The sequence below is a fragment of the Symphalangus syndactylus genome, chromosome 7 (assembly GCF_028878055.3).
Source record: "Symphalangus syndactylus isolate Jambi chromosome 7, NHGRI_mSymSyn1-v2.1_pri, whole genome shotgun sequence".
Classification (NCBI taxonomy): domain Eukaryota; kingdom Metazoa; phylum Chordata; class Mammalia; order Primates; family Hylobatidae; genus Symphalangus; species Symphalangus syndactylus.
This window is the reverse complement of record NC_072429.2, coordinates 89,348,249-89,375,146: the sequence shown is the minus strand read 5'-3', so window position 1 is coordinate 89,375,146 and position 26,898 is coordinate 89,348,249. Positions and strand designations below refer to the sequence as shown.

The window sequence follows — 26,898 nt, the reverse complement described above, 5'->3', positions numbered from 1 at the left end:
CTTATTTACATCAATTAGCCTATGGTAAAATTGGTTTTGTTATATATTGTTTCACTTAAAGTCTCAGTTTCCAAGAACCTATCAACGATGTAAAGTGAAGACTTACTGTACTTTCTTCACCCTAGTGAATAGTTTCAATCAAATACAAGGATAATAATTTTTCATACATTCAACAAAATTAATTTTTAAAAAACCCTTATTTTTTCGTTGGAATATGTTTCTCTGACTGTGCTCTATTTTAAAGACACAATCCCTATGAATTTTTATGAGCCAACCAGGACATAGACACAATTAGCTCTACGCACAATAAAGAGATTTTGAAATGTAAAATATAAAGGGTAAAAATTTGGGGTGAGGAATTCAGAATACAAGTTGAAATGCAAAGAAACAATTAGATTAAATAGTAAAACAAAAACTCAATGACTGGAAACCTCTTACAGTCCATTCTAATTTAAACGAGTCTGGTACACACATAATGATTTGTCAAGCTCAAGCTTGGAAAAGGATCACAGCAAGAGAGCAACGGGGCAGAGAGAGAGAGAGAAGCCAGTGGAAGAGACTCGGAGACACTAGACACAATTCTGTTATTTCTACTTGTATTTTAAAAATAAAGGTCAAATGGTAATTGTCCCTATTTGATTCTTGATGAATCCACAGATGGGACCCTGATCAATCATTTTTCAATTTACAGTAGTTTTCCCTTCTCCAAGGTTTCACTTTTCGTAGTATCAGTTACTTGCAGTCAACTGTGGTTCAAAAATATTAAATGGAAAATCCTAGAAATAAACAATTCATAAATTCTAAATTGCACACTGTTCTAAATAGTGTGGAGAAACTTTTTGCAGTTGCACCCAGGATGCAAACCATCCCTTTGTCCAAGGTAACCACACTGTATACAATACCTGCCCATTAGTCATTTAGTAGCCCTCTTGGTTATCAGATAGGAAAAAACATAGTATACATAGGGTTCCATTCTATCTGGAGTTTTAAGCATCCACTGTGGGTCTTGGAACTTATCCCTGGCAGATAAATTTACTGTAATGGGATTTCACTGCCCCTTCTATATTATTTCCTCAATGGCTGGCCTTTGGCCAAAGTAGCACAGGTGACCTCCCTGCAATCAGCACATTACCCAGGCATCTCTGGCTTTTTGGAACTATTTTTTAAAGGTTAATTTCCCATGAATAACTTTCCGCAGTTTAATTTTTGTAAAAAAATAATGACTTAAATGTGTTAAAGTGCATTTTATCAACAATTAACTATTGCAAAGATCCTGAGTTAAAGACAAGCATAGAGATAGAAATATTAAAGAACAAGAGTGCTTCTTATGCTCTTCAATCATAGTAAATATGAGCCATTGCCTTCATTTTGGCAAAACATCAGCCTCATGAGATATTTGGAAAATAGTTTTCTATCCATCAGTACGTCTGCATCCCATAAAAATAAAGTAATATTCATTCATTTATGCATAATACATGGCACATGATATCATTGCAGATTAATAAATGCTTGTTGAATAAATAAATGAATAATTAGGGAAAAATGACTAATTTTTTGGAAGCTGCAAACTCAACTAGAATAATGGTTGTCAAATCTGACAAACTGAATTTTCACTTGGAAACTATTCACAATTCAAACAAAATAAAAAAACTCTTTGTGCCACTCTGAAGACAAAATTTATTTTAATCTGATGGCAATGAGGATGGTGGAAGATTGAGGAAAAGTTAGTTACGTAAATGATCAAAACCCTGTGGCCCACCACAGGTAGATTTCTAATTATTCTAAATTACCATTTTTAATCTAAAGTTAACTAAAAATAAGTTCCCAGGAAAACCTTAAAATAAAATTAAACTATTAAACCCATTAGTGAATGAGACAAGAACAAAAACGTTCAGCTGATTCTCATGCCCAGTTTTCTTCTTCTTATATTTTGAGTTAACTACTAAAAGCTTTTGCTATTTAGTCTATTTTTCCCAGTGAGAAACCTTTTAAGAGATCAGAAAATATAATATTCGGTGTGGCAGGAGCTTCTTTTTAAGCAATGTTGGAGCTTCTTTTTAAGCAATGAAAACTTTTTTTAACATATAAACGAAGATCCAATAATTATATTAGGAAAAAGAAACTCCTCATTTGAACGTATTTCGTGTGTGTTAAAATATGAAAATAATCCACATTTACATCCAAAATTATATTTCACGGCCTTTAAGTCACAGGAGTAGAGAACTATTTTAATATAGCAATAGCATTCAAAAGTGCTTGAGTTTAACTGATAGTCTAAAGTCAAATTTATCATTTATCCTCCTCCCAAACAAAAGGAATCAGTTCTCCTTCTGTGTTTGATAAGATCTGTTAATGGCATTACTCTTTCTATGATCAGTCAGGCAGGGTCTAGACTCTAAAAGTCACCAGCAATGTGCTTTGGCACGCCTTTCTTACATCAAATGAAAATATCCTTTTTCTATATCAGTCAAGTAACCAAGCACTTATTGAATGTATTACAGCAATTGCTGGAAGTAGTAGAGAACAATGGTCCTTGCTTCAAAGGAATTTACAATTATATTTGGAGACAAGATTAACATGCTAATGAAACAATTAGCAAACATAACAGAAGATATTATATAATTAAATGGTACCTCTTGAAGGTGTAAACTATAGTTACGGAAATTTGGAGAAAGCAAATGATCCAAAAGAAAAGGAAAGGTTAGTGAATACATCTTAATAATAATAATAATTATTATTATTTTGTGGCAAGTATTTGTATATTAGTCCTAAATTCCGCAAAATGGGTTCTTACATTGGCTCTCTTTTAAAGCCAATGAAATTGTGGTCCGGTGAAAGGAAATGACCACCCAAACTCCTCATAGACAGATAGTGGAGGGACATAAGCCCAAGCCTGGCAAGTCTGAGTTCTTTCTGCATAGCAATACTGCTTTTTATGGCATTGAGTGCCCTCTAATGCCTGGAAAACTTTACTATGCTAAGGAGAAGAGCAAGGCTAGTCAGGCAAAGTGCATAGCATGAGATTTGAGGAAGCAGGAATTTATCTCTTATCATCTCAAATGTTTATTGAGCTTGCAATATGTGCTAAACACTATGCTGAGAATCAATGAAAAGCAAGATAGTTATGGCCTCTTCCTTCATGGAATTTAGGCTAGCGGTAAATCCCAATCAAATAAACACCCTAATAAATATAAAATTGTAAATGATATAGGTGCTGTAGAGAGCAGTCCATGTTACAATGAAAATGCAGAATAGACAATTTAAACTAATAAAGAAAGTCAGGGAAAGCTTTCATGAGACATACAGATGTGTATATGATTACATAAACACAGAAAAAAATACACAAGACCACTTTAGGTGATAAAGATTGGTTATGGGGGATAGTATAAGGATAGAGGGTAGAAAAGGAAAAGAAATCTGAAAGCAAGTAGTTTTCCATGATTAAAATAGAATGCACACATTAAAAGCTATGGTAACCAAATGCTATTGGTGATTATCTCAAGGTTGTGAGGTTTCAGATATTTTATGCTCTTTCTTCTAATTTTCTATATTTTCAACTCTTTTTACAATAATTATGTACTGTTTATATTATCTGGTTTGTGGGTGTCTTCGTCCTTTTGGGCTTCTCTAACAAATACTTTAGACTGGGTAATTCATAAGCAACAGAAATTTATTGCTCACAGTTCTAGAGGCTAAGTCAAAGATTAAGACACCAACAGATTTGGTGTTTAATGAGGGCTTGTTATTCATCAATGGCACTTTCTATGTATCCTTACGTAAGTGGAAGGGACACACAAGCTCCTTCAGGGCTCTTTTATATAAGGGCACTCATCCCATTCATGAGGGTGGAATCCTTATGACCTAGTCATTTGCCAAAGGCCCTCCCTTTTAATACTATCACTGTGGATGTTAAGTTTCAACATATAAATTTCCAAGAAACACATACATTCAGACTATAGCAGTGGGGGAAATATTTTCCTTAAAAAATTGCTCTTGAAAAAACCTGCACTTCAAAAGTAAGCAGTGACTTTTTGGTTATTTGTAATCTACATTTATTTCTAAAATTCTGAAATCTTTTTTTTTTTTTGAGACACAGTTTCACTCTGTCTCTTAGGTTGGAGTACAGTGGTGCACAATCTCAGCTCACTGCAACCGCCGCCTCCCGGGTTAAAACAATTCTCATGCCTTAGCCTCCTAAGTAGCTGGGATTACAGGCACGCGCCACCATGCCCAGCTAATTTTTATAGTTTTAGTAGAGGTGGGGTTTCACCATGTTGGCCAGGCTGGTCTCCAACTCTTGATCTCAAGTGATCCGCCTGCCTCAGCCTTCCAAAGTACTGGGATTACAGGCATGAGCCACCATGCCTGGCTGAGAATTCTGAAATCTTAAGAATTCATGGAGAACAACTGTAACTGTTCTCTTAAATTGACCATTCTTGAGAAAAATGTACCGAATTGGTTGGGGCATTGGAAATGGAGGAAAAAAACTGTCCACGAAGTGAGCACCATGTATTTTAGAGAGATTGGGGTTACAATTTTACGCATTGATTTCATCCATCTGGTGGATATTTATGACTTAAGAAAAAAACTGCATTTGTGGGTTGGGGGGAGGGGGGAGGGACAGCATTAGGAGATACACCTAATGCTAAATGACAAGTTAATGGGTGCAGCAAACCAACACGGCACATGGATACATATGTAACAAACCTGCACATTGTGCACATGTACCCTAAAACCTAAAGTATAAAAAAAAAAAAAAAGAAATCCAGCATCCCTTTATGATTAAAACCCTCAGCAAAATCAGCATAGAAAGAACATACTTTAAGGTAATAAAAGCTATCTACAACAAACCCACAGCCAACACTATACTGAATGGGGAAAAGTGGAAAGCATTCCTCCTGAGAACTGGAACAAGACAAAGATGCCCACTATTACCACTGCTATTCAACATAGTACTGGACAATGTACATAGCCAGGACAATCAGAAAAGAGAAAGAAATAAAGGGCATCCAAATTGGTAAAGAGAAGTCAAACTGTCACTGTTTGCTGATGATAAGATTGTATACCTAGAAAACCCTAAAGTCTCACCCAAAAAGCTACTAGAACTGATAAATGAATTCAGCAAAGTTTCAGGATACAAAATTAATGTACACAAATCAATAGTTTTGCTACACACCAACGGCGACCAAGCTGAGAATCAAATAGAAAACTCAACCTCTTTCACTATAGCTGCCAAAAAATAAAAATAAAATAAAATACTTAGGAATATACCTAACCAAGGATGTGAAAGATCTCTACAAGGAAAACTATAAAACACTGCTGAAAGAAATCATAGACAACACAATCAATTCCTTTTTAAATCAGTTAAGAGAAGAAGAAGAAACATGAATTTATACTATCTCTTATATAATTACCTTTATTGATGATCTCTTTTTGTGTGGATTTGAATTACTGTCCAGGGTTGCTTGCTTTCAGCCTGAAGAACTTCTTTTATTATTGCTTGTAAAATGGCTGCAAGCAGCAATTTTTCTCTGTTTTTGATTATTTGGAAAATTCTTCATTGTACTTAAAATTTTGAAATATAGCTTTTATGAAATAGGGAAAAAAAAGAAAAAAAACTGCATTTATGTGAATAAATCATCTAGTTCCTCAGTAGACAATTTTTATTTTGAGCAGTAATTGATTTTACTTCACTAATGGCAACTCTTTCATGGCTGATGGAAAGAAAGAGTCCAATTAAGTTTAAAAAAGAATTTAAACACATGTATGCTAGGTGCAGAAAACCACCATGGCACATGTATACCTATGTAACAAACCTGCATTCTGCACATGTATCCCAGAACTTAAAGTAAAATTAAAAAAAAGAATTTAAGCTTTTTTGGGGGGAGGAATAGATGAAAACCAGAAAAATAATTCTCTAGATAAGAAAATATAAAAAAGATATGAAAAAGTTTGAAAAGGCCCTTAATACAAACGATTAAAGGAAACAGTAAAACTCTGTGAGTACTCTGAAGAGCAATAGAGCAAATATGGCAAATGCAAAGTGATGGGATGGAGGATGGCAGGAACTAAGTCTAAAAGTAGATGATGATTTCTAAGTATAAAGGTAGGATAGAGGGAGGGAAAATGTGCAAAGAATGGAAACAATGTCCACAGAAAAGAAGAATAACATTTCTACATTGTAGCAACTCCCACACTGTAAAAACCCTACATAATAGATATAAAAAGAGAAGAGAAAAAGGCAGCAATTAAAGCAATTACCTCTATAGTATACATCAAATATATTCTACTGTTAGAGAGAATTAACTATCTTTTCATCAAGGATAAATTACCTGAAAGCGATTTTTAAAAATTGCCTTTGAATATTTTGATTTCTGATACATGAAATATAAAGCAAAAAACATGAAATTTTATTGAGATGATATGGCAATGGAAAGAGCTTGGGTTTTGTTTTCAGGCAGACCTGGGAAAACCCCAGACCCTTAATCATAATATTTGTGTAACTTTGGACAAGTTATTTAACTTTTTGTATCAGACTGCTTAACTGTAGGCTATGAATGACAATACATTCTTATTTTGTTTGTTTGCTTTTTTTAAAGATTAAGTAAGATGATGCAAGTTAATTGCCTGGTACATAATCACTTCATAAATGCATTTTCCTATTCAATTAGAAATTAAGCATTTCCTTTAGAAATTAAATATTTTTAGAAATTATATAGAAACTGCCTTGACACAATATTTGACTTGACTACCATTTTTGTCAGAGAAAATTAGAACCAGTTTTTCTTTCTCCAAAAAATTATAACTAAGAATAAACCATTTCCATGTCATTTGAAAAAATCCCTTTCACATTCTTTCCTTTATAAATTCTCCAAACTTTGCTAATCTTTTAATTATGAGGCAGAATTTGGCTTGTTGATTCTGCACTCTTCCTCCAGGGAAGAATGCAGTGCCCCAATCCACACTGCAGGTTGTGGAGTGGCCTGATTTAGAAGGAGATGGTAGTGATGCCAGTGAAATGCCTTCCTAGGAAAGAAGAGTTTTTAAAACCACTTTGGATTTTTTCTCTCTCCACATCTTTGTGAGCTTATCAAAGATTCTCAAAGCAAGTAAATGGGTTTCAGTTAAAGCAAGTAAATGGGTTTCAGTAATTGTTGATGTGAAAAGTAGACCTAAAAATCAGTGAATGATAAGGAAATCCGAAGGCTACAGGTTAGTTCTAATATCCAAATGGAATCAATAATCATAGGCCCAGTAATAGTTTAGAGTGAGTCCTGGTAAAAGTGTAAGACTTCCGTTTTCAGCCTCTAAAAATGTGGTAAAAAGTACACCTGTATAGGATATAATCAAATAGTGTTTCTTAGCTTTGTACATAATTCTTCATAATTTTTTAATTCTCAAGAAATAAGTATAGCACAATATGTGAGAATTTCCCAGAACATCTATACTAAGGGGGTGATTATGGAGGAAGGCTAAGGAGAAGAAAACCAGGTGTTACAAAGTCTAAGTTTTGGAAGTTGCTGAAGATACAAAGAGCTGTCAAGACCATTAGGAGAAAAGAAGGGCATCAGAGGCATGGCTCTAGTAGGAAGAGAATGGGAAAGCAGGACTCCTGGGAATAGAAACAATCAGATGGTCAGGAAGGACGAGGGTGTCAGGGGATAGAACCCTGGGCAGTTCAGTGGGACCAGGAAACCTGACAACAGAATTCTCCCTGACTTCAGTGTTTCGCATTATCGATAGCTACAGATTTTCCTGATTGATCCCACAATTAGTAAGAACTCTCTGGAGTTTAAACTTCATGCCCCTTGTCCTCTTGGGGAAGGAGATTATCTTCCTCTAAAATATGAGAGGGTAAAGAGAAGTCCTTGAGGCTGAATAAGCAGTTATTTGATCTGTGGGAGACTCAAGTTTTGCCTGCCTGGCATCTACTCACCTTTATTCTGAAATAGCATCCTGGTTCTATTTTGCATTATGTTTTCTTGAAAATGGTGATTTGTCCAGGGATATGCATGAGATCTAAGCCAGGCTATCATAATTCAAAACCAGGAATTGCTGAGAGTTATTGGGAAATAAAAGCAGTTTCTCTGAGTGTTTGCTAAGCCAGTGGCAATATGAACCTTGAGCTTCTAGTAACCATCTTGGCCTCTCAGCAAGAGGGCCCTCCCAAGAGAACAGCTAACACAGGCAAAAGAAGAGGTGAGAGATGATGGGAGACAGATTTTTCAGCAACACCATTTGAGTAGCTACCTCCAGCACACGTGAAATCTGTCCCTGGACCTATAAGACTTGTGAGCCAGACAATTATTTCCTTAAGTCAGCTTAATTTGTTTCTGTCACTCACATCCAATAATTCTTGCCTACTACAAAATCATTTGCCCTGCTGTGACTTCTCTCAAGTAGGGCCTAAGAGGAGTTGAGAAAAATCTGTCAAAAGTATGTTATTCTCTCTACAGCTTTGTGGTTCCTCTGACTCCATCTCTCACCTGGCATGCAAAGCATTCTGAAAATCATGCCTCTCTCTCAAAAACAGCATACATCTGCTGGCCTGTATCTACTTATGCCAAGAAGGCTACTTAAAGCCTGGACAAAGATCAGCCCACTGCCTAGTTTCCACAGCCAAGCCTTGGTTCATGGATAGAAAGAAGTTCTAGCTGGACTCTGTGTTCTCTGCTAGTTTACTGATGGCCAGTTCAGGGCTTGCCTGAATACCTGGAGCACAGTTCTGCCAGGGCTCCTTAGCCAAATTTGTATTGCTGAAACCCAAGCCTGGCAAGCCCAGTCTGTTCATTGCATGTTAGTCTGATGTACTCTGGACTTTGATCTTCACTTTGTTCTCTTGACATATAGCCACACCATCTCTCTCTCTTTTCTTGTTCCTTCCTCTGTGTCTCTCAGTCATACCACACTTGCTTAGCTGAGTACCTGGGACTGTGGCCTGCTCTGTTCTCCAGGAACTTAAGTCTTGGTACTGCTTTCCAAGACTTCAGCTTAGTTGAAGATGGTATAAGCTGTGTTAAGCAGGAGATCTCTCTTGTCCGCTATTGGAATTGCAATAAGCTTTGTAGTTGCAATGTCATGCAGATTGTGCTCCATGCTCTTTGGAACAACTTACTGCCTATTCCATGAGCACTGACCCTTCCTTCTTTTTCTACTGCCCACAGCATATGTCCACTTAAGCAATGTAATAGATAACTCAAGAAAGAAAGTGGTTTCATCACCTAACTCATCAAGCTTTAGAATGTATCTGTCATGCACAAATACAAGGTGAAGCACTTTTTCTGTTTCCAAAGGAGCAAAATTCTGCCATCTGAAACAAATCCTTTGAAATCATTACTTTCCAATTATTATGGGACTTTATCTCATTGGCGCATGAAAACTGTCTTCAAATATTAGAAAGACTTGTCATAAAATAATCATATTCTGAAAGGCCCTACAAAGCAGAACCAAGTAGAAGTTAAGAGAGACAGATTTCAGTTTGGTTTAAGAAAGAGCTTTTTAAACTTTCAGAGCTAGCTCAAGATGGACTATGCTCTTTTAGTAGGTGGTGATATTTTTGTCACTCTGGTGTGCTTCAGTGATTTAACAAGTACTGGGTTGAAATCCCAGTGCTCAACACCCAAAAAATTGTTTTAGCTTGGAATAAAGAACACTTGATCAGAAGATATCAGTTATCTATCTCTAGTCACAGACTCCCATCTGAGGGCCCTGGGATGCTTTTCTGTATGTTCACTCTCTGACACAGAAGTGAAACTTCCATCTGGTCTACCATTTGGTGTACCCTAACAATCTGGAACTCCAAAGTGCAGTGTGCTGGGAAAATTGGTTTTGGTCTCCAGGGGATCTCTCCCCTTTTTCTGCTATAATTAACATCACAAGGATTTATGCTAAATTCATCATAGTTTCCTACGGCTAACTGCAAAATGTAGACAGACTAACTTTCTGATGAATGAGAACACTTTTGAGGAACCATGGAAGTTTCCTCTTAATGATCTATCCTCTATTTATTCTTGCTCTTTAACTGGTGTGATGGTTCCAATTTGTAAGCTACCAAGCTATAGATTTAGTTTTTGCTAGGTTAGTTTCTTTTACAAACAAATTTTAAGGGCTCTAAGTATCTTTTCTGAAGAGTAACTTTATAAGAGAAAAACATGAGTTTAAAACATCTTTAATGAGTCTGGAAAGGGTGCAATAAGGCTCACTAAAATGATTGAGAGATTAACAATTTTTTAAAAGAAAATGAAAGACTAAGCATATTTGGCCCAGAAATAATACAGTTAAAATGAGGCTTGACAAAAATCTGGGAAATTATGAAAGTTTTATAAGGTGGACATGATATCCTTCAGGTTACTTCAGAATATTAAATTGTATGCACTTCTCTTAAAGCTTGAGAAAAATCAAAGTTTTCAGCAATACTTTGCCCTGATGACAAAAACATATTTGACTTTCTTCTCCTTTGCCATGCAAAATATCCCAAGTACCATCCACAGAAAGAAGCTGGTCTTTTGTTCTACACTCAATCAATTACTATATGCAAGAAAAACTCAGGAAAATTTTCCAAATGTCTGAACATAATGAAAAATATCTACCAATTTAATAATTTAAAAGGTGATGGAAAGCTGGGTTTCCCATGCCTTCAAATTTCTCTTACTTTTTTACTCAGGGTTCTTTTCACTTCTAAAGTTGCTGCTCTGAATGAAATCTTCAGGATGTATAGATTAGGAATGTAATTTCTGGCAAACAGTCACTACGCAAGGATTCTAATACAGCAACAAACAAGTAGGATGATTCATGGAATTCTCATTAGAGTGAGATTATACTGAGCATTGAGCTTAAGCTTGTGCCTGGGCAGTCTTGAAAGGTGATTACAACTGCTAGACACTTTCCTTGGCATATAAGGACATGTGGTTGATACAGGTAGTTTGGTTTTGAAATGCACTAAAAACATTCTCTATGATTAAGACCTGAAATATCTCCAACCTTGGTAATATTCATATACAAAAATCTTTGCAGAAATCTTTGCATAGTTATTTTGAGGTTAAACGTATTCGGGGTTTGTTTTTCTGGGATTTATTTGCATTCCTGAGAGAAAACCTGACTGAAGAGATCCAAGTAATTCTAGGGCATACAAAAGAAAAAAAAAACTGCAGTGAACTACTCTTAAGGAAATTTCTCAAATGAACATATTGATTTCTTAAAATGAAAGATTAAAGAAATAAATGACTGAAACAAAAAGGAAAAACCAGTAGAGTTAGATTTGGGAATTATGACTGCTATCTAAACGTGTGTGAAGAGGGCAATATATTTTTGTTTTGTTAAGACTTTTTTTTAAATCATTACACTACTGTATATTTATCATTTGTTCATTTAAAAGCAACTTATAAAACATGACCTTTTAAAGTCTATAAGTTTACATGATGCTTTTTAAATGTAATTTTATGAGGAATAATGTACTTAATTTTGGTATTTAAAATAATTATACTGCACCATAGACACAAGCTCTAATTATGCTTCTGAACAATATTTGCTTTTCATAATCAAGTATAATATTTTAAGAGTATTTTCATGAGACAAAAGAAAAAAATTAAGTAGCCAGATATGTCCTTATTATTTCCCTTCTTTCTTTCCAAATATTCTCAAAGTGGGTAAGTCACTCCTCAAGCATGACAAATATAATATTTGTAGCAAAAAGACTTGAATTTTTAGAGATGGCAGGAATGTGATTGGGTAACATTGTCTTAGAACATTCTTTCACAAAGAACAGAATCTTAAACAAGTTCAAGAAAATGCAGTGTATTAGGGAGATACCAATTTAATGGACTCCAAAGTGAAGTCAAAACTCCAGACATAAGGAAAGGAAGGAGCTGGGTAGCCACAGGGGCCTCAGCAGCAAATGTTCATAGACTCTGACTTTCACAGCCTACCATAAACAGTGTGAGACAGTGAGTCTGACTGTTTTGGTCCAGGTTATGTATGACCGACTCCTTCAGGTCAGGCCGTTCTCTTGATTGAATTAGAGTGCTCAGGGATATGAACAGAGGCAGGATTTGGAGGAAAGCTTATCTTCTTAGAAGGCGAGTAGAAGGAGAAAATAATTGGCATATATAGTGCATTTGTAAAAATAATTAAAACTTGGATCATGCAAAGATAAAAGTTATCAGTTGCTTCAAATATAGCTCCAAAATTTCTGTGCCAACGTTTGAATTAATCTCAGTAAAAGATCAAAGACTGGCACTGATATCCCTTCTTAAAAAAAAAAGGAATTTCATGAATATAATTCAGAAGTCTCTACCTAATATACACTTTAGCTCCAAATTAAAGTTGAACATCATTATGATCAGAAAACACTTGTTGTTACTAATGCATATGAGAGAAACTGATAGTAACAATTATTCCTTTAGACTTACTGTATAAATCATTACATATACTTCTTTAACATTTAGTAGTCTTAAAGCTATGCCAAGTAATTCAAATTAATAACTATATAAATAAAATAGCAAAACAGGCTGACAAGATCTATTGAAAACTTTATTTTTCATTAATATGAATAAATATTAATATTAATATAAATTAAATGTAACATATTAAAAATCTTCATAACACCCAATTCTGGAACTATTATGGCTTTCAATAAATATTCCAAACCCAAACTTCGATACTAATTGTAATGAGGAAGAAATAATCAGCATACATAACAAAGCATTAGCATCTCAACGTCGGACACCTAAGCCACAAGGGGAGCCTCTGCTCTTTTATTCTTTAAAGTATCATATCCCAGTAAAGTACCACATGGCTTTCTTTCTTTCACAAATAAACATTCTTCCCCAGTAGCGATTTAAGGAGTCAACTATTACCCCTTTAAACCTGTCCTTCAGTAGATCCACAATGACCTATAAAGATGTTGCAGCCTGGCTCAAGTTCCTTAATAGTTTTCCCTGGCCTTCAGGATAAAGTTGAAGCACTTTTGCAAACACAGAATGCAAATTCCATCTTATCTGGTCCTTTCTTTCCACTCCAGATTCATCTTTCAATCTCGGCCTTCCAGCTGATACTTTAGTAGTAAGAAACTACTTGTTGCTGCTCTTCACCTTCTTCTTCCAGGACTTTTCTCATGCTTCTCCCTCTGATTAGAATATTCTTCTCCCTACCCCTTTTTTTACCTAAGGAATTTGTAATCTCTCATAATGACTCAGCTTCTGTAAATGTTCCCTGAGCCTATAAAATTGGGCTAAAATTTTCTCCCTTTTGGGACTTATGGTCCAAAAGTGTCCTGTACATAGCTCAATTACAGCATTTATGAATTATATTGATACGATCAGCTGATTGGTCTATTTCTCCATAAAACCATAAGCTGGTTCCATGTTGTACCACCAATACCTACTATGGACTTGATATGCTAGAGTTATTGTTGAGTATAGTTACCCATGAATACTGTTTCTGTCAACAAAATACTTAAGCCATTTGATGAAGAATTTGAAACCCCCCAATGAAGTCAAGAAACTTCTAAATTGGTTGTTTGAAAAATATTCAACTGCTTGAGTAAAGTGAATTTAATCTTTTAATTTTTCTTAATAGTTAGCTTCAAAAAAATGTCTATAGATGTAGCCCAAGAGCATTTTCTTGGCATCTTGGCTCACTGCCTGGAGCCATCTCAACACTTTGCCTAAGGCAAGATAGTGATTTTTCAAGCAATGGACACACTGATAGGTCTGAAGACATGGCTGAAATGGTGGTTTTTCATATTAGGGTTTTGTAATTGTGACTGTCACAAACAATCTGATTTGGTTCAATTGCCCAAAACAAGCAGCATATTTCTATTGCTCTATACCCTAAAGTCCTCATTATTTTATATTTTTAAGCATAGTGAGAATATAAATAGAAACTTCAGAAATGTTATGCTAATACAAAAGAGAGATTTATATAGGCAAAATAAGTAAAAGAATGGATCACCGTATACATTGGCTCTCCAGAGATAATTGTGTCCTCAGGTAACAGTTATTTGGAATTCAGCACACCTGAATTGTCCAGATAACTGCTACAATTCTTCCTTTTCACTGTGTTAATGTAAGAATGGCCTAAGAAAAATTTTTAAACAAAGCAAATTGAGATTAAGCCTCAATAACAAGGCAAAATTCTACTTTTTAAATTAATGGCAGAACTATATTTATTTATAATTTATACTTTGGCTTTATATTCTGCAAAGTGGGAACAATCTAAAAACACTTTAGGGGAGCTTTCTACAAAAGATCATTAATTTTCTGATTCAAATTCAATTTTTCAGAGCAGTTTTAATTACTAAAGATGTATCTCAGAATTAAGCATAGGCAAACATTGCAAAATATACCCTCTACATTGTTCCTCCCTTTCTTCTTCCTGGACATGAATGCATTCACACTCTCTCTGTCTCATTTATGGAATCCAGTGATAAAAAAGTTTCTTACTTAGTATTATGTGTATCAATGGTATGGAAGAGCTCGTGTAATTCTTCTCCACTGAGAACACCATCTGCAAAATATGCTTTGAATTCTTCAAAGGATAATTTTCCATCATCTGAAATGGCAAGAACAAAGAGACACAAATTATTTTAATTTTGTACATTGTTCTATCTTTTGCTTTATAAAACTTCACCCAAACGCTTGTGCATGTACACACATGTACTCAAAAAGAAAGAACAGCTGAAGGTGTTAAAAAGAAAAATAACTTAATATATCTTTATATGACATAGAACACAGATGTGTACACTCTAATAAAATATAAGTCTACAAGGTTCTAGGTATTTTTTGGTACATTTATTCACATGACAAACATTTAACATTTAATGAACCATTTAAAAGGCCATACAAGAAAGATGTCCACATAACCAAATAAAGAGCTCAGCACAGAGTCAATTATTTAGATGTTTTACCTTCATGGTACCAAACACAGATAGGACCTAGCAGATTGCCGGATAAATATGATGTGTTTAATAAATGTATATCAGAGTTGTTATTATAGTCTAACAAACTATGTCCATTCCTATGCCCTTTAAATCAGTGAGTACCTTTAAAGCCAAAGACATTTTACTTACTGTAGGGCACAAAGGTGAAACCCAATCAGAGAGATAACATATAATAAAAGAGATCATAAAAGAGATAATATATACAGACATTATAAGTATTTTATACAGTAGAATATGGTTAATGCAATAAGAGACAGAGGTGTTTTAACTGTATGGGAGTTTGGGTAACAAAAGATTCTTTCCACTTGAGGGCCTGAGGGGTTTTAGTAGCATTCACACCTGACTTTGGACAACAGGTAAAATCTAGATCAGCAGAGATGGAAGAAACACATTAATAACAGGCAAAGGATTTGTACAAAACGCAGCAGCAGCAAACCTAGAGAAATGAATGGACAAGAAAAGAGAGGGAAGCATCTTTCTCTCTGTGCAGGGAGCTAGTTTTTCAATTATCTCAGATAAGCTGCCAAATAACTGTAAATGATAGTAAGATCCTTTCCATCTACAATGAGAAAACTGAGGTTTAAGGAGGATGGAATTTGTCCAGGGTCACGAAACTCCTATAACGTAGTTCTACCAACAACTCTATACTGAACAAAGTGGAATTTGTCTTTGAGTAGAAGAATATTTGATTTAATAGAATGAGCTCGTCTAGATTCATCTAGAACATTTTGTTTCCCCAAAATATGGCGCACACATTGCCTGGAGCACTGCTGAAATGCAGATTCCTAGGCCCCATCAGAGAATTAGAATCTCACAGAGGGCATGGAAGGGTGGGTAGACAAGAAATTTGAATTTTTATTATAAAGGATAAAATAAGCCTAATCATAGAATTCCTTATTTTTTTCAGATAAGGACTTACAGACTACAACATTTTTAAAAAATCCTTATTTGCAAAAAATATAAATATAAATACTCGTGGAAGGTTTTAAATTGTATTTCATTTTGCTTTTTAACACAAAAGGCACAATAATCTAATTTTCCAGTTAATTTTTGCCAACATTTAACTGGGCAGACACAGCCTTAGAGGTAGAATAAATCCAGATCTGAATCAAGCACAGATCCAGGGACCTGATCTTCTGGGTCCTCCCGGGCCAACCCAGCTTAGCCATTCAGGTGACATAACAACCCACTGCAAAATGAAGTTCAATCCCCAGGCTCATCAATTGCCTAATTTTGTGTTTCTGTTTTTGAGTGAGGTAGTTTTATGCCTCATATGACTGTTTTAAACTTAGCCCCATGTAACCTGATGGATATGCTAGACAAGACATAGTGTGGTATTTCTACTGTGTATCTCCTTGCTTTGATGAAAAATATATTGCCAGGTTGAAAAACTGGACACAAATTGGACTGAGGTTAAAGAGCGAAAAAGACCTTTTCATGTACTATTAAAAAAAATAAAAGAAAGAAAAAAGAAAAAACAGAAATCGACCTGATATTTCCATCTCTAACACTATGATATGTAGTGAATGTAATATGTATATATTGACGATGGAATATGTTTTCCTTGGTGAATGGTTACTATTTCTCAGGTGAGTGGAAACAGACTATTACTGCACTCGGGTTGCCTGTGCACCCTGTGGATAGGGTGGGCCCCTGTAATACTGCTTTATAATTATGATAAGTAAGTGATTTCAAATAATAATGTGCATTCTATCAAATAAAAGCATCGATTAATGAGTGCTCTGATGATTCTCTGGGGCTAAAAGCCTTTTATTTAGAAAAAAATCCTCTTATTAGAAAAAAATATATAAAAAGAAAAAAGAAGCATTAGCTTATAGTCTTGGCTTGAAGGGTGGAAATTATGCTTTGAAAACCTGTTGAGACCACATGCAGTATTCCTGAAAGACTTCACTTTAGGTGGCCACACTTTTAAATAAGCAATTGCAAAGAGTTACTTTTGAAGAGTTGTAGACTAGAGCCTTAATGTTAAACGAAAGTATTACATTTTTTAAAGGAAAGGGAAAAATATTCCCTTGTAGTATGATTCTGTATTTATAAAGCAATTATAAATTTTTATTAGAAATATTTTATTCAAACTTCAACTTTCCTGTTGATATTTTCTTTTGAAATGGAACAACAGAGTTAACCTTTGATTTATACTTGTTTGGCTCACAGAATAGCCAAATCTTGTGAGGTCTGATTTCCTATGGTAATAAATTTGAACTTTTACCACCAAAGGGTACAGGTTTTTCAGCTTTTTCAATTGGAATTACATGCTTTGTCCAAGTTTATCCGGAAAATAGTTGGCCCTCCTCTGCGTTACTTAAAAATTATCCTGGCCTTATGTTCCAAATTCCAATAATTTTTTGAGATGGAGGCAGCAGAGTGCAGTTGCTTAGACCACAGTCTTGGGATAAAAAAAATCTTGAGTTTTTAACACGTTTTGCCATTTGCTAGTAGAGCACTTTATCCACTCTTTCATCAAATGTTTATCAAGGTCCTAGTATGTGCCAAAAAACTGTGTTTTATATTAAGAACATAGGTAGACAAGCTTTTAGGTAGACAAGCTTTTATGGATCTTATAATTATGACATAGTAAATGGTACGATATAATAAGGGGGATTCTACGAGACACAGGGCGATGTAAGAGCATTTTGAAAAAAGAAAAAAGAAAGTCCAGCTATAAAGGGATTGGGAAGGTTTCCCAGAAGAAGTGGCACTTGTGATGAGACACAGATGAAAAATAGGGGTTAGTGAAGGAAGATCTTTAAAGAGAAAGAGTACTCCAGGCAGAGGGAATGCAAATGACAAGGCCAGGAGGCAAGAAAAGACTTGGGTTGGAAATTGAAAAAAAAAATCAGTATACTCAGCCAAAGGGTATATATTTGGAGGATAGAAGGAGGAGTCAGAGTTAGATATGAAGAGGAAATATATGAGAAACCATCAAAATTATGATAAACAGTTTTTAATTTACCCCAAGAGTGCTCAGGAGCCACAGTCATATTTTGGAAACCTTACTGTGGTTGCAGTAAGTAGAATGGAGTGGAGGGGAATGCTGTGAGAAGACCTGTTGACAGGGCATCGCAGAAGTCCAGCAAAAATCAAAGGTGGCAGAGACAGAATCACCACACATTGGTGGTCAGGTAGAGGTGATGGGTGAGAGAGAGCAAGTAAGTCAAGGATGAGACTTGCTTTCCAAACTGAGCAACAGATGGATGGTATCATCATTCATTGCTAGAGAGAACACTGAGCAAAAGCATGGAGTGAGCTAAAGAGTGTTCTTCTGGATATGTTGAGATTAGGGGTACCTGTGGAGTAAGGAGGCATCTAGTGCACAGTAGTAGAATCACAGGGGTCTAGAAAAGTCAGTGGGGAATGGGGGCTTGAGGTGTATGCTTGGGAGTTACTAATACCAAGTAATTGAGGACTTAGAAGTGAGTGAGTTCTCCCAGAGAGAATGCCTACAACAAGGAAGAAAAGGGTCCAGAAAGAACTTTGGAAGTGACAAACTAACTCCTTTAAGTTTCAGATTTTGTAAATGCCTGGCTATTGAGAGGATTAAGAGAAAGGCTATATAGAAAACACTTAATACAGCACCTAGCACATAGTAAGAGTTCAACAATGGTAGATATAGATTTACTAGTTCACTCTTGCTAAGTGAAGATCATTTATGTTTTTAATTTCCATTTTCTACCCTTCCTTGAAAAATATTTATTGAGTACACATAGAAAATGGGTATTTAAGGTATGTTTAATGACAGACTTTTTTTTTAGGTAATCAGGTTTGTAAATCTTAAAACTAGTGCTTCTTTTTTTTTTTAAAGACTATTTAAACACTAATTTGATGTCTCCTTCAAGCTGCATCCACAAACATGACAACAACTAGAGCTCTGATCTGAGTATTGCCCCTCCCCCACAGCAATTTTAATCCTGTTTTTGTGAGCATTTAAAATGATTATGCTCTCAAAACACTGGTTTTTCACTTATGTATTACTTTAGCATTTTTGAACACTTCAAATATTATAGTTTATCACAATGAAAACGTCATGTTCAATAATAATAATGGAATCCTTATAACAAAATGAACTCATTGAAATTATTACTGAATTTAATTACTCCCATTCTGACCTCTTCATGTCATATATTTGTTTCAAAACAACTTACTAACAATATATAAATGAAAATAAAATACCTCTTCTGATTTTAGCTCCAATATTAAGCCTTAGATGTCATCATTCCTGTCCTTAAAACAACAAAAAGCTGAAAAACCTGAAATTCAATGACTTTTCTTCAATTCATTGGACAACTGAAGTCAGGGTAAACTGCTACCCTAAATCTGGAAAGACAGGTAAAAGCAGAGAATCACAGCTAAGATCTGCTTATTTGGAACAGAAGCTACTGTAGCCATAAACTGAGAGGGACCCTTTAATGGTAGTTTTGATGAATTGCTGGAGGCTGATTGTGGATGAGCATGAGAGGGAGAAACTGCTGGGGGTGCAGCCTTTGGGGAACCTCCATACTTTGGCGGGTTTTACCTCCAGAAACTTCACCAGTTTCTCACAGTGAGGAGGTAAGAAAGATTCCTTTGTGGCACTGGCAGGGGAAGGGGAAGAGTTATGAAGAAATATATCCCAAATGTTCTCCATAAAAAAAGGTCTACTCTCCAGGTCAAAGACTTTACCAGAGCCCTGTCCCATCTGAGAGGACAGGCATTTTTCTCACTGTAGTTTATACTAACCTTTCTTCCTCAACTAAGAGCATGGACAGCTAAGAAACACCTGCAAAGGTGTCAGCCCAGGCACACAGGCCCACAAAAAGACTCGGATTTAATCATAAGTTTAGAGATCAAGTCTGCTTCCCCACTCCTTACCACCACAGAAGGACTCCTGTATGATAATGGTGAATGACAGCTGAAAGAGCTGCCAGACTTAGTCCTTTTGAGGGGGAGTACTTAGGGAAAGTCAGAGTCAACAGAAAAACCAAAAAGACACAAAAGGAATTTGAAGCTTCTGGCCCTACCACTAGAGCAAACATTAAACACAGCCCATCCTATGAGATTGACATAAATCCTCATACTAGAGGCCTATTTATCTCAGTTCCCATTACCTAATACATCATGCCTGGCTTTCACACACAAAAATATTCACAAATCATGCTAAAATGCAAGGAAAAGCACAGTCTGAAGAGACAAAACATGCATTAGAACCAGATTCAGATATGACACAAATCATAGAATTATGAAACAAGAAATTTAAAATAACTATGATTAATATGGCTCTACTGGAAAAAAGTACACAATGTGGAAGGAGAGATGGGTAATGTAAACAGACAGATAAAAATTCTAACAAAGAATGAAAAAAATACTAGAAATAAAAACTGTTACAGAAATGAAGAATACCTCTGTTGGGCTTATCAGTGGACTTGACACAGCTGAAGAAAGAATGAAAGAACTTGAGGATAGGTCAATAGAAATGCCAATATTTCTCCTTCCCTGTGGCAATTTTAATCTAGTTTTTGTGAGTATTTAAAATTATTATTCTTTTAAAACACTGACTTTCTGAAACAGCAATGCATAGCAAAAAGAGAATTAAAAAAAAATCCAAGAACTCTGGGAAATTTGAAAAAGTGTTACATATAATTGGAATACCAGAAGAAGAAAGAGAGTACAGGGCAAAAGAAATATTTCAAATAATAATGGCCAAGACAAAATTCATGACAGAAACCAAATCACTGATCCAGGAAGCTCACAGAGTACCAAAGAGGATAAATCTCCCCTCACCCAAAACCAAACTCATACCTGAGTATATCAGATTCAAACTGAAACATACCAAAGACAAAGAGGAAATGTAGACAGAAGGAGAAGAAAACAACAAGTATCTCTGCTATAGAGGGCTAAGGAGAAGAATTGCAGTTTACAGTGGACTTCTTGTCAGAAACAATGCAAGCAGTAAGAATATGTAGTGAAATATTTAAAGTATTGAAAGAAAACATCACAATCTAGATAACCTCTTCAAAGGTAATGGTGAAATAAAGTACCTTCTCAAACAAATAAAACTGAACAAATTAATTGTCAGCAGAACTGCTCTGCAAGAAATGTTAAAAGAAGAAAGATCCAAAATCAATATCTGAGCTTTGACTTTAGGAAACTAAAGAGAGAAAAATAATTTAATTCAAAATAAGCAGAAAAAAATAAATAATAAAAATTAGGGCAGAAATCAATGAAATTTGTAACAGGAAAACAATAGAGAAAATAAACAGAAGTAAAATATGATTGAAAAGACTGATAGACTTGACAAACCTCTAATCAGCCTAAGCAAGAAAAATGAGAGAAAACACACATTATCAATATCAAAAATGAAGGAAGAGTTAATCATTGTTGTTCCCACAAACATTGAAAGGATAATAAAGTAGTACTATGAACAACTCTATGTCCATAATTTCATAGTTTACCTGAAATGGATCAATTCATTGAAAGACACAAAACTGCCCAGGAGAAATAGTTAATCTCTGTAGGTTGATATACATTAAATAATCAGTTATTAATAACCTTACAAAAAATAAAGCACAGACCAAATGGTTTTGCTGGTAAATTCTACCAAGCATGTAAGCAACAAATGATACTGATTCTCCATAATCTTTTTCAGAAAACTGAAGCATAAATAACACTCCCTAATTCATTCTATGAAGCTAGCTAGCATTAGTCTAATACCAAAACCAAATAAAAACATTACAAAAAGGAAAACAACAGAGCAATATAGCTAATGAACATAAATGTAAAAATTCTCAACAAAATATTAGCAAATCAAATCCAACAATGCTTAAAAATTACACACCAAGATCAAGTGGAATTTAATTCAGGTATGGAAGGCTGAATTGATATTTAAGAATCAATCAATGTAATCCACAAAATCAACAGGCTAAAGAGGAAAAAATCATATCAACTGATGAAGAAAATGCATTTGAAAAATCATACACCCATTAATAACTCTCAGCAAACTGGGAATAGAAAAAAACTTCTCCAACTTGATAAAAAAAAAAAAAAAAAACTGCAAAAAAAATCTATAGCTGACATCATACTTAATGGTGGGAAAGCAGATGTTTTTTTCCTTAAGATTGAGAAGAAATCCTAGGAAGTATCCCTTTTCACCAATCCTATTGAATAATATATAGTAAGTCCTACCTGCTGCTAAGACAAGAAGCAGAAATAAAGATTATATATTATAGATTGGGAAGGTTGAAACAAAATTATATTTCTTCACGATGACATAATTATCAATGTAGAAAATCTCCCAAATTAGCAAAACACAAAACAAAAAACCTAGAGTTAAAAAGCAAATATACCAAAGTCATATGGTACAAGGTTAATACACAAAAGTCAATTGCTTTACTTATTTCAGCAATAAGCAATTGGAATTAGAAATTTAAAACAATACCATTTATAATTGAAGCTAAAAAATAGTTTGGTGCAGATCCAACAAAATTGTAAAGGTTCTAAATGCAGAAAACTATAAAACTCTGATGAAAGGAATTAAATAGGATCTAAGTAAGTAAATAAGGAGATACTCTTATGTCCATGGGTTGGAAACTCAATATCATTAAGATGTCAATCCTTCCCAACTTAATCTATTGATTCAATGTTACCTCAACCAAAATCCCAGGAAGGTACTCTGTGGTGTTTAAAAATTGATTCAAAAAAAGACCTAGAATAGGAAACACAATACTGAAGAGGAAGAATAAAGTTCGAGGACAGACACTTCCCAATTGCAAGATTTACTATAAAGCTACAGTAATTTAACCAGTGTTGTATTGCAAAACAATACATGCATAAATAAACTGATCAGAATTCAGAGTCCAGAAGTATTCCCACACTAATATAGTCAACTGATTGTTGACAAAGGAGAAAAGGCACTTCAATGAAGAAAGGATAGATCATCTTTTCAACAAATAGTGCATAAATTATTGGATATCCATGTATGAAAATTTAACCTAGACACAGACCTAACACCTTTGAGATAGCGAAAATTAACTTCAAATGGATATTAGATCTACATTTAAAATTAAAAATTAGGAGAAAATCTAAGTGACCGTGATTTGAATGATGAGCTTTTAGATACAACATCATAAAAGAAAAATTAATAAATTGGACTTCACGAAATGAAAAACTTTTGCTCTGTGAGGAGGGGAAACTGTTAAGAGAATGAAAGACAAGCCACAGTCTGGGAGAAAATATTTGCGAAACACATACCTGAATAAGGACTTGTATCCATAATATACAAAGAACTCTTAAAACTCAACAGTAAGAAAACAAAAGCCAACTAAAAATCAGCAAAAGATCTAAACAGACACTATACTAAAGAAGATATGCAGATGACAAATAAGCATTTGAGATGTTCCATATTGTCATTAGGGAATTGAAAATTTAAACAGTAATGAGATACAAAACCTGAAAAAAACTGACAATACCAATTTTTGGCTAGAAAGTAGAGCAATGGAAACATTCATTACTGGTAGAAAAGCAAAATAATACAGCCACTTTGGAAGACATTTTGGTACAGTCTTATCTAGCAATCACATTCCTAGGTATTTATCCAACATTTGATAATTTTTTCCACTTAAAAACCTGCATGTGAATGTATATCACAGCTTTATTCATAATCACAAAAAATGGGAAACAAATTATTTTATTCACGTCTCTACTGAAGTAGCTCAACTGAAGTAGACACATGGATAAAATAATCTGATACATCCACACAATGAAATATACAATGATAAAAAGTTGTGCTATGAAGTCATGGAAAAACTTGAATGAATCTTAAATCCATATTGCTAACTGAAAGAAGCTAGTCTGAAAATGTTACACACTATATGATTCCAATTTTATGATCTTTTGGAAAGGGCAAATTTATAAAGATAGCAAAAAGATCAGTGGTTGTCAGGAGTTTGGGGAGGTTGGAGGGAGGGTTGAATAGGACAAGCACAGAGGACTTTTGAAGGTGGGTAAACTATTTTGTATGACATGCTATGATAGATATATAACATGCATTTGCCAAAACCTATAGAAATTTACTGTGCCAAGAATGAACTTTAATGCATGAAAATCTTAAAAAATAATTTAAGAGTTCAGGGAATCTCAGGATAGAATGCAGAATGTGACAAAACAATTTAACTGTATTAGGAATGTACAAAACAATCTCACTGGAGGGATTGAGGGAGAGTGGTGCTAACTTAAGTAACTCTGTAAAATAGTGAAGTCTGTAAGCTAAAGGCAAAAGAAACTGTATATAAGACTGTGCTGTAGTTGATGAAGTTGTTTTCCATAGGGTATGAGTTAAACATTCTGATACTGGTACACATGTAGACTGGGATTAAACAATTATGTAAATAGGTGGCTGAGGCTAGGAGCCAGTTTTCTCACTGTTGAGTAAGAGGATACGGGCAAGCAAAGATAGGAGTCTAGAATGATCCATGTGGTAATGGATTAGAGTCTGAGACATTAATATAAACTCATGTTTAGCTCAGTATAGATACCTACAGCTACATACAGAAATATTTATAGATATGTGCATATATATGGGTTAGTATACACATATGTATTTCCTTGCTTCTTAGCTGAAAGGGCTTAGAAGTAATGATGACACATCAGTAACAATGAGCACAATTATCCAGACCTTGGTTTCTAATAACATTCTCTGATAAAAAAGACCTGAGTTCCTCAGAGAAATAATTTTTTCTAGGACTGGAGTAGAGATTATAAAAGATGAGCCTGAAGCTTCTGTTAATACCAGAATGTAAAAACTCCGCCACCCGTAATTATGAGGGTATGTCAAAGGAACACAGGAGTCAACTAAAGGAGCTCCCAATGGCCAAAGAGGGAAAATTTGAAGAACAAAACAAATTGAGTAATATTGGATTATAATCCAAAGTATACAATAAATATCCATGTGTCCATAATGTTGTGAATAAATGTTAAATAAATAAATAAGAGAATAGACAAATCTCCCATGCAGAAGGATTCTAAATAATTCATGGAGACACTCAGCCATCAAAGAGGTAGAGCATAACTCCCCTCTCCTTGGTGTGGGTTGGGCATAGTGACTTTCCTACAGAGTAAAGTATGAAAAGAGGTGAAAGAGTAAACTTTCCAGTGGAGAAAGCTGGCAAATGCTACCTCAGCCAGGTGATCAATGTCAACATCAGCATCCTCAATCATATTGATCATATGTATCCTTGATATGATATAATGGCATTTTACCTTTGTGGCCTTTCTCTCTGAAACACATAATTCCAGTCTAATTAAGAGAAAAACACCAGACAAATCCCAAATGAAGTGCATGCTACAAAATAGCAGACCTAGTACTCCTTGAAACTTGTCAAGATTATCAAATCAAAGAAAGTCTGAGAAACTGTTTCAACCAAGAGGAGCTTAAGGAGACATAATGACTGAATGCAGTCTCGGTATCTTTGATGTGATCTTGGAACAGAAAAAGAGTATTAGGCAAAAACTAAGAAAAATCTGAACAAAGTGTGGACTTTAGTTGACAAATAATTTATCAACATAGATTTATCAATTACAACAAATGTACCACACTAATTAACTATAATGTGCTTAATAACAAGGGAAACTTGGTTTGGGGTTATATGGGAACTCTGTACACTAGCTTCACAATTTTTCTGTAAATCTAAAACTTTTAAAATAAAAACTTTTTGAAAAATTAGTTTGGGAGGCCAAGGCAGAAGGATCACTTGAGGCCAGGAGTTTGAGACCAGCCTGGGCAACATAGTGAGACCCTGTCTCTACAAAAAAAATTTATAAATTAGCTGGGTGTGGTGGTGTGCACCTATAGTACTAGCTACTCAATAAGCTGACAGGGAGGATTGCTTGAACCCAGGAATTCAAGGTTATAGTGAGCTATGATTACACCACTTGCACTCCAGCCTGGGTGACAGAGTGAGACCTTGTCTCTAAAATAATAATGATAATAATAAAATATGAAAATTATGTAGCATTAAAATATTTTAACATATTAAAATATATTAAAAGCTGACTATATTATCAACATGGCAAAATTAGTTATACTTATTCATATTAGATATTGAAATATAACATATATTTAACTCAGTAATAGACTCAACCGATTCAGTTTCTTAACTCTAGACATTCTACCCTGGCTCCATGTATTTTACAGATTATTTGGAGAAATGAAATTCATTTCATGTGTCACTGCTTATACAAGTATATATATATATATATATATTTATTTATGTATTTATTTATTTATTTATTTTTATTTCATTTTTTTATTTAGAGATGGAGTCTCGCTCTGTCACCCAGGTTGGAGTGCAGTGGCCCAATCTCAGCTCACTGCAAGCTCTGCCTCCCGGGTTCATGCCATTCTCCTGCCTCAGCCTCCAGAGTACCTGGGATTACAGGCACCCGCCACCGCGCCTGGCTAATTTTTTGTATTTTTAGTAGAGACGGGGTTTCACCGTGTTAGCCAGGATGGTCTCGAACTCCTGACCTCCTGATCCGCCTGCCACGCCTCCCAAAGTGCTGGGATTACAGGCGTGAGCCATCGCGCCCGGCCACAATTAAGTATATTTTGACCTGTTATCTTGCGAGGCACTTTTAGTCTAAATTTTATTGACTATAGTCATCACGATAATTTCTTGAAGTAGTTTCATCTTCTTATTTGTCTTTTCAGGAGGGGAAGGAAACTGAAATATGACAAGGCTAAATGATTCAGATGAGGTCCCGGAAAGCACGCCTCCCGAGACACATTCCTGGAAGCGGGTCATTAAAGCTGCTCTCGGTTTAAAATCAACCAAATGCTCAGTTATCAGGTAGAAAAATGAATAATTCAGTCAAATGCTTGGCTCTTTACTGACTTGACATCATATATTTAGATACTTTTTGGGGAAAGCTCATTTGTTACATCAAAATATTTTTGTCACTTGGAATTG

General features: G+C 34.9%; 1 protein-coding gene across 1 annotated transcript in view; it reads right to left on the bottom strand.

The window, feature by feature from the left end:
• The window catches only part of NECAB1 (N-terminal EF-hand calcium binding protein 1), a 172,330-nt gene that overhangs the window by 124,513 nt on the left and 20,919 nt on the right, over nucleotides 1-26,898 (bottom strand). Inside the window, exon 3 of the mRNA XM_055286727.2 lies at nucleotides 14,442-14,550. Coding sequence (XP_055142702.2) covers nucleotides 14,442-14,550 — 109 coding nt within the window. The remainder of the gene's footprint in view (nucleotides 1-14,441; nucleotides 14,551-26,898) is intronic.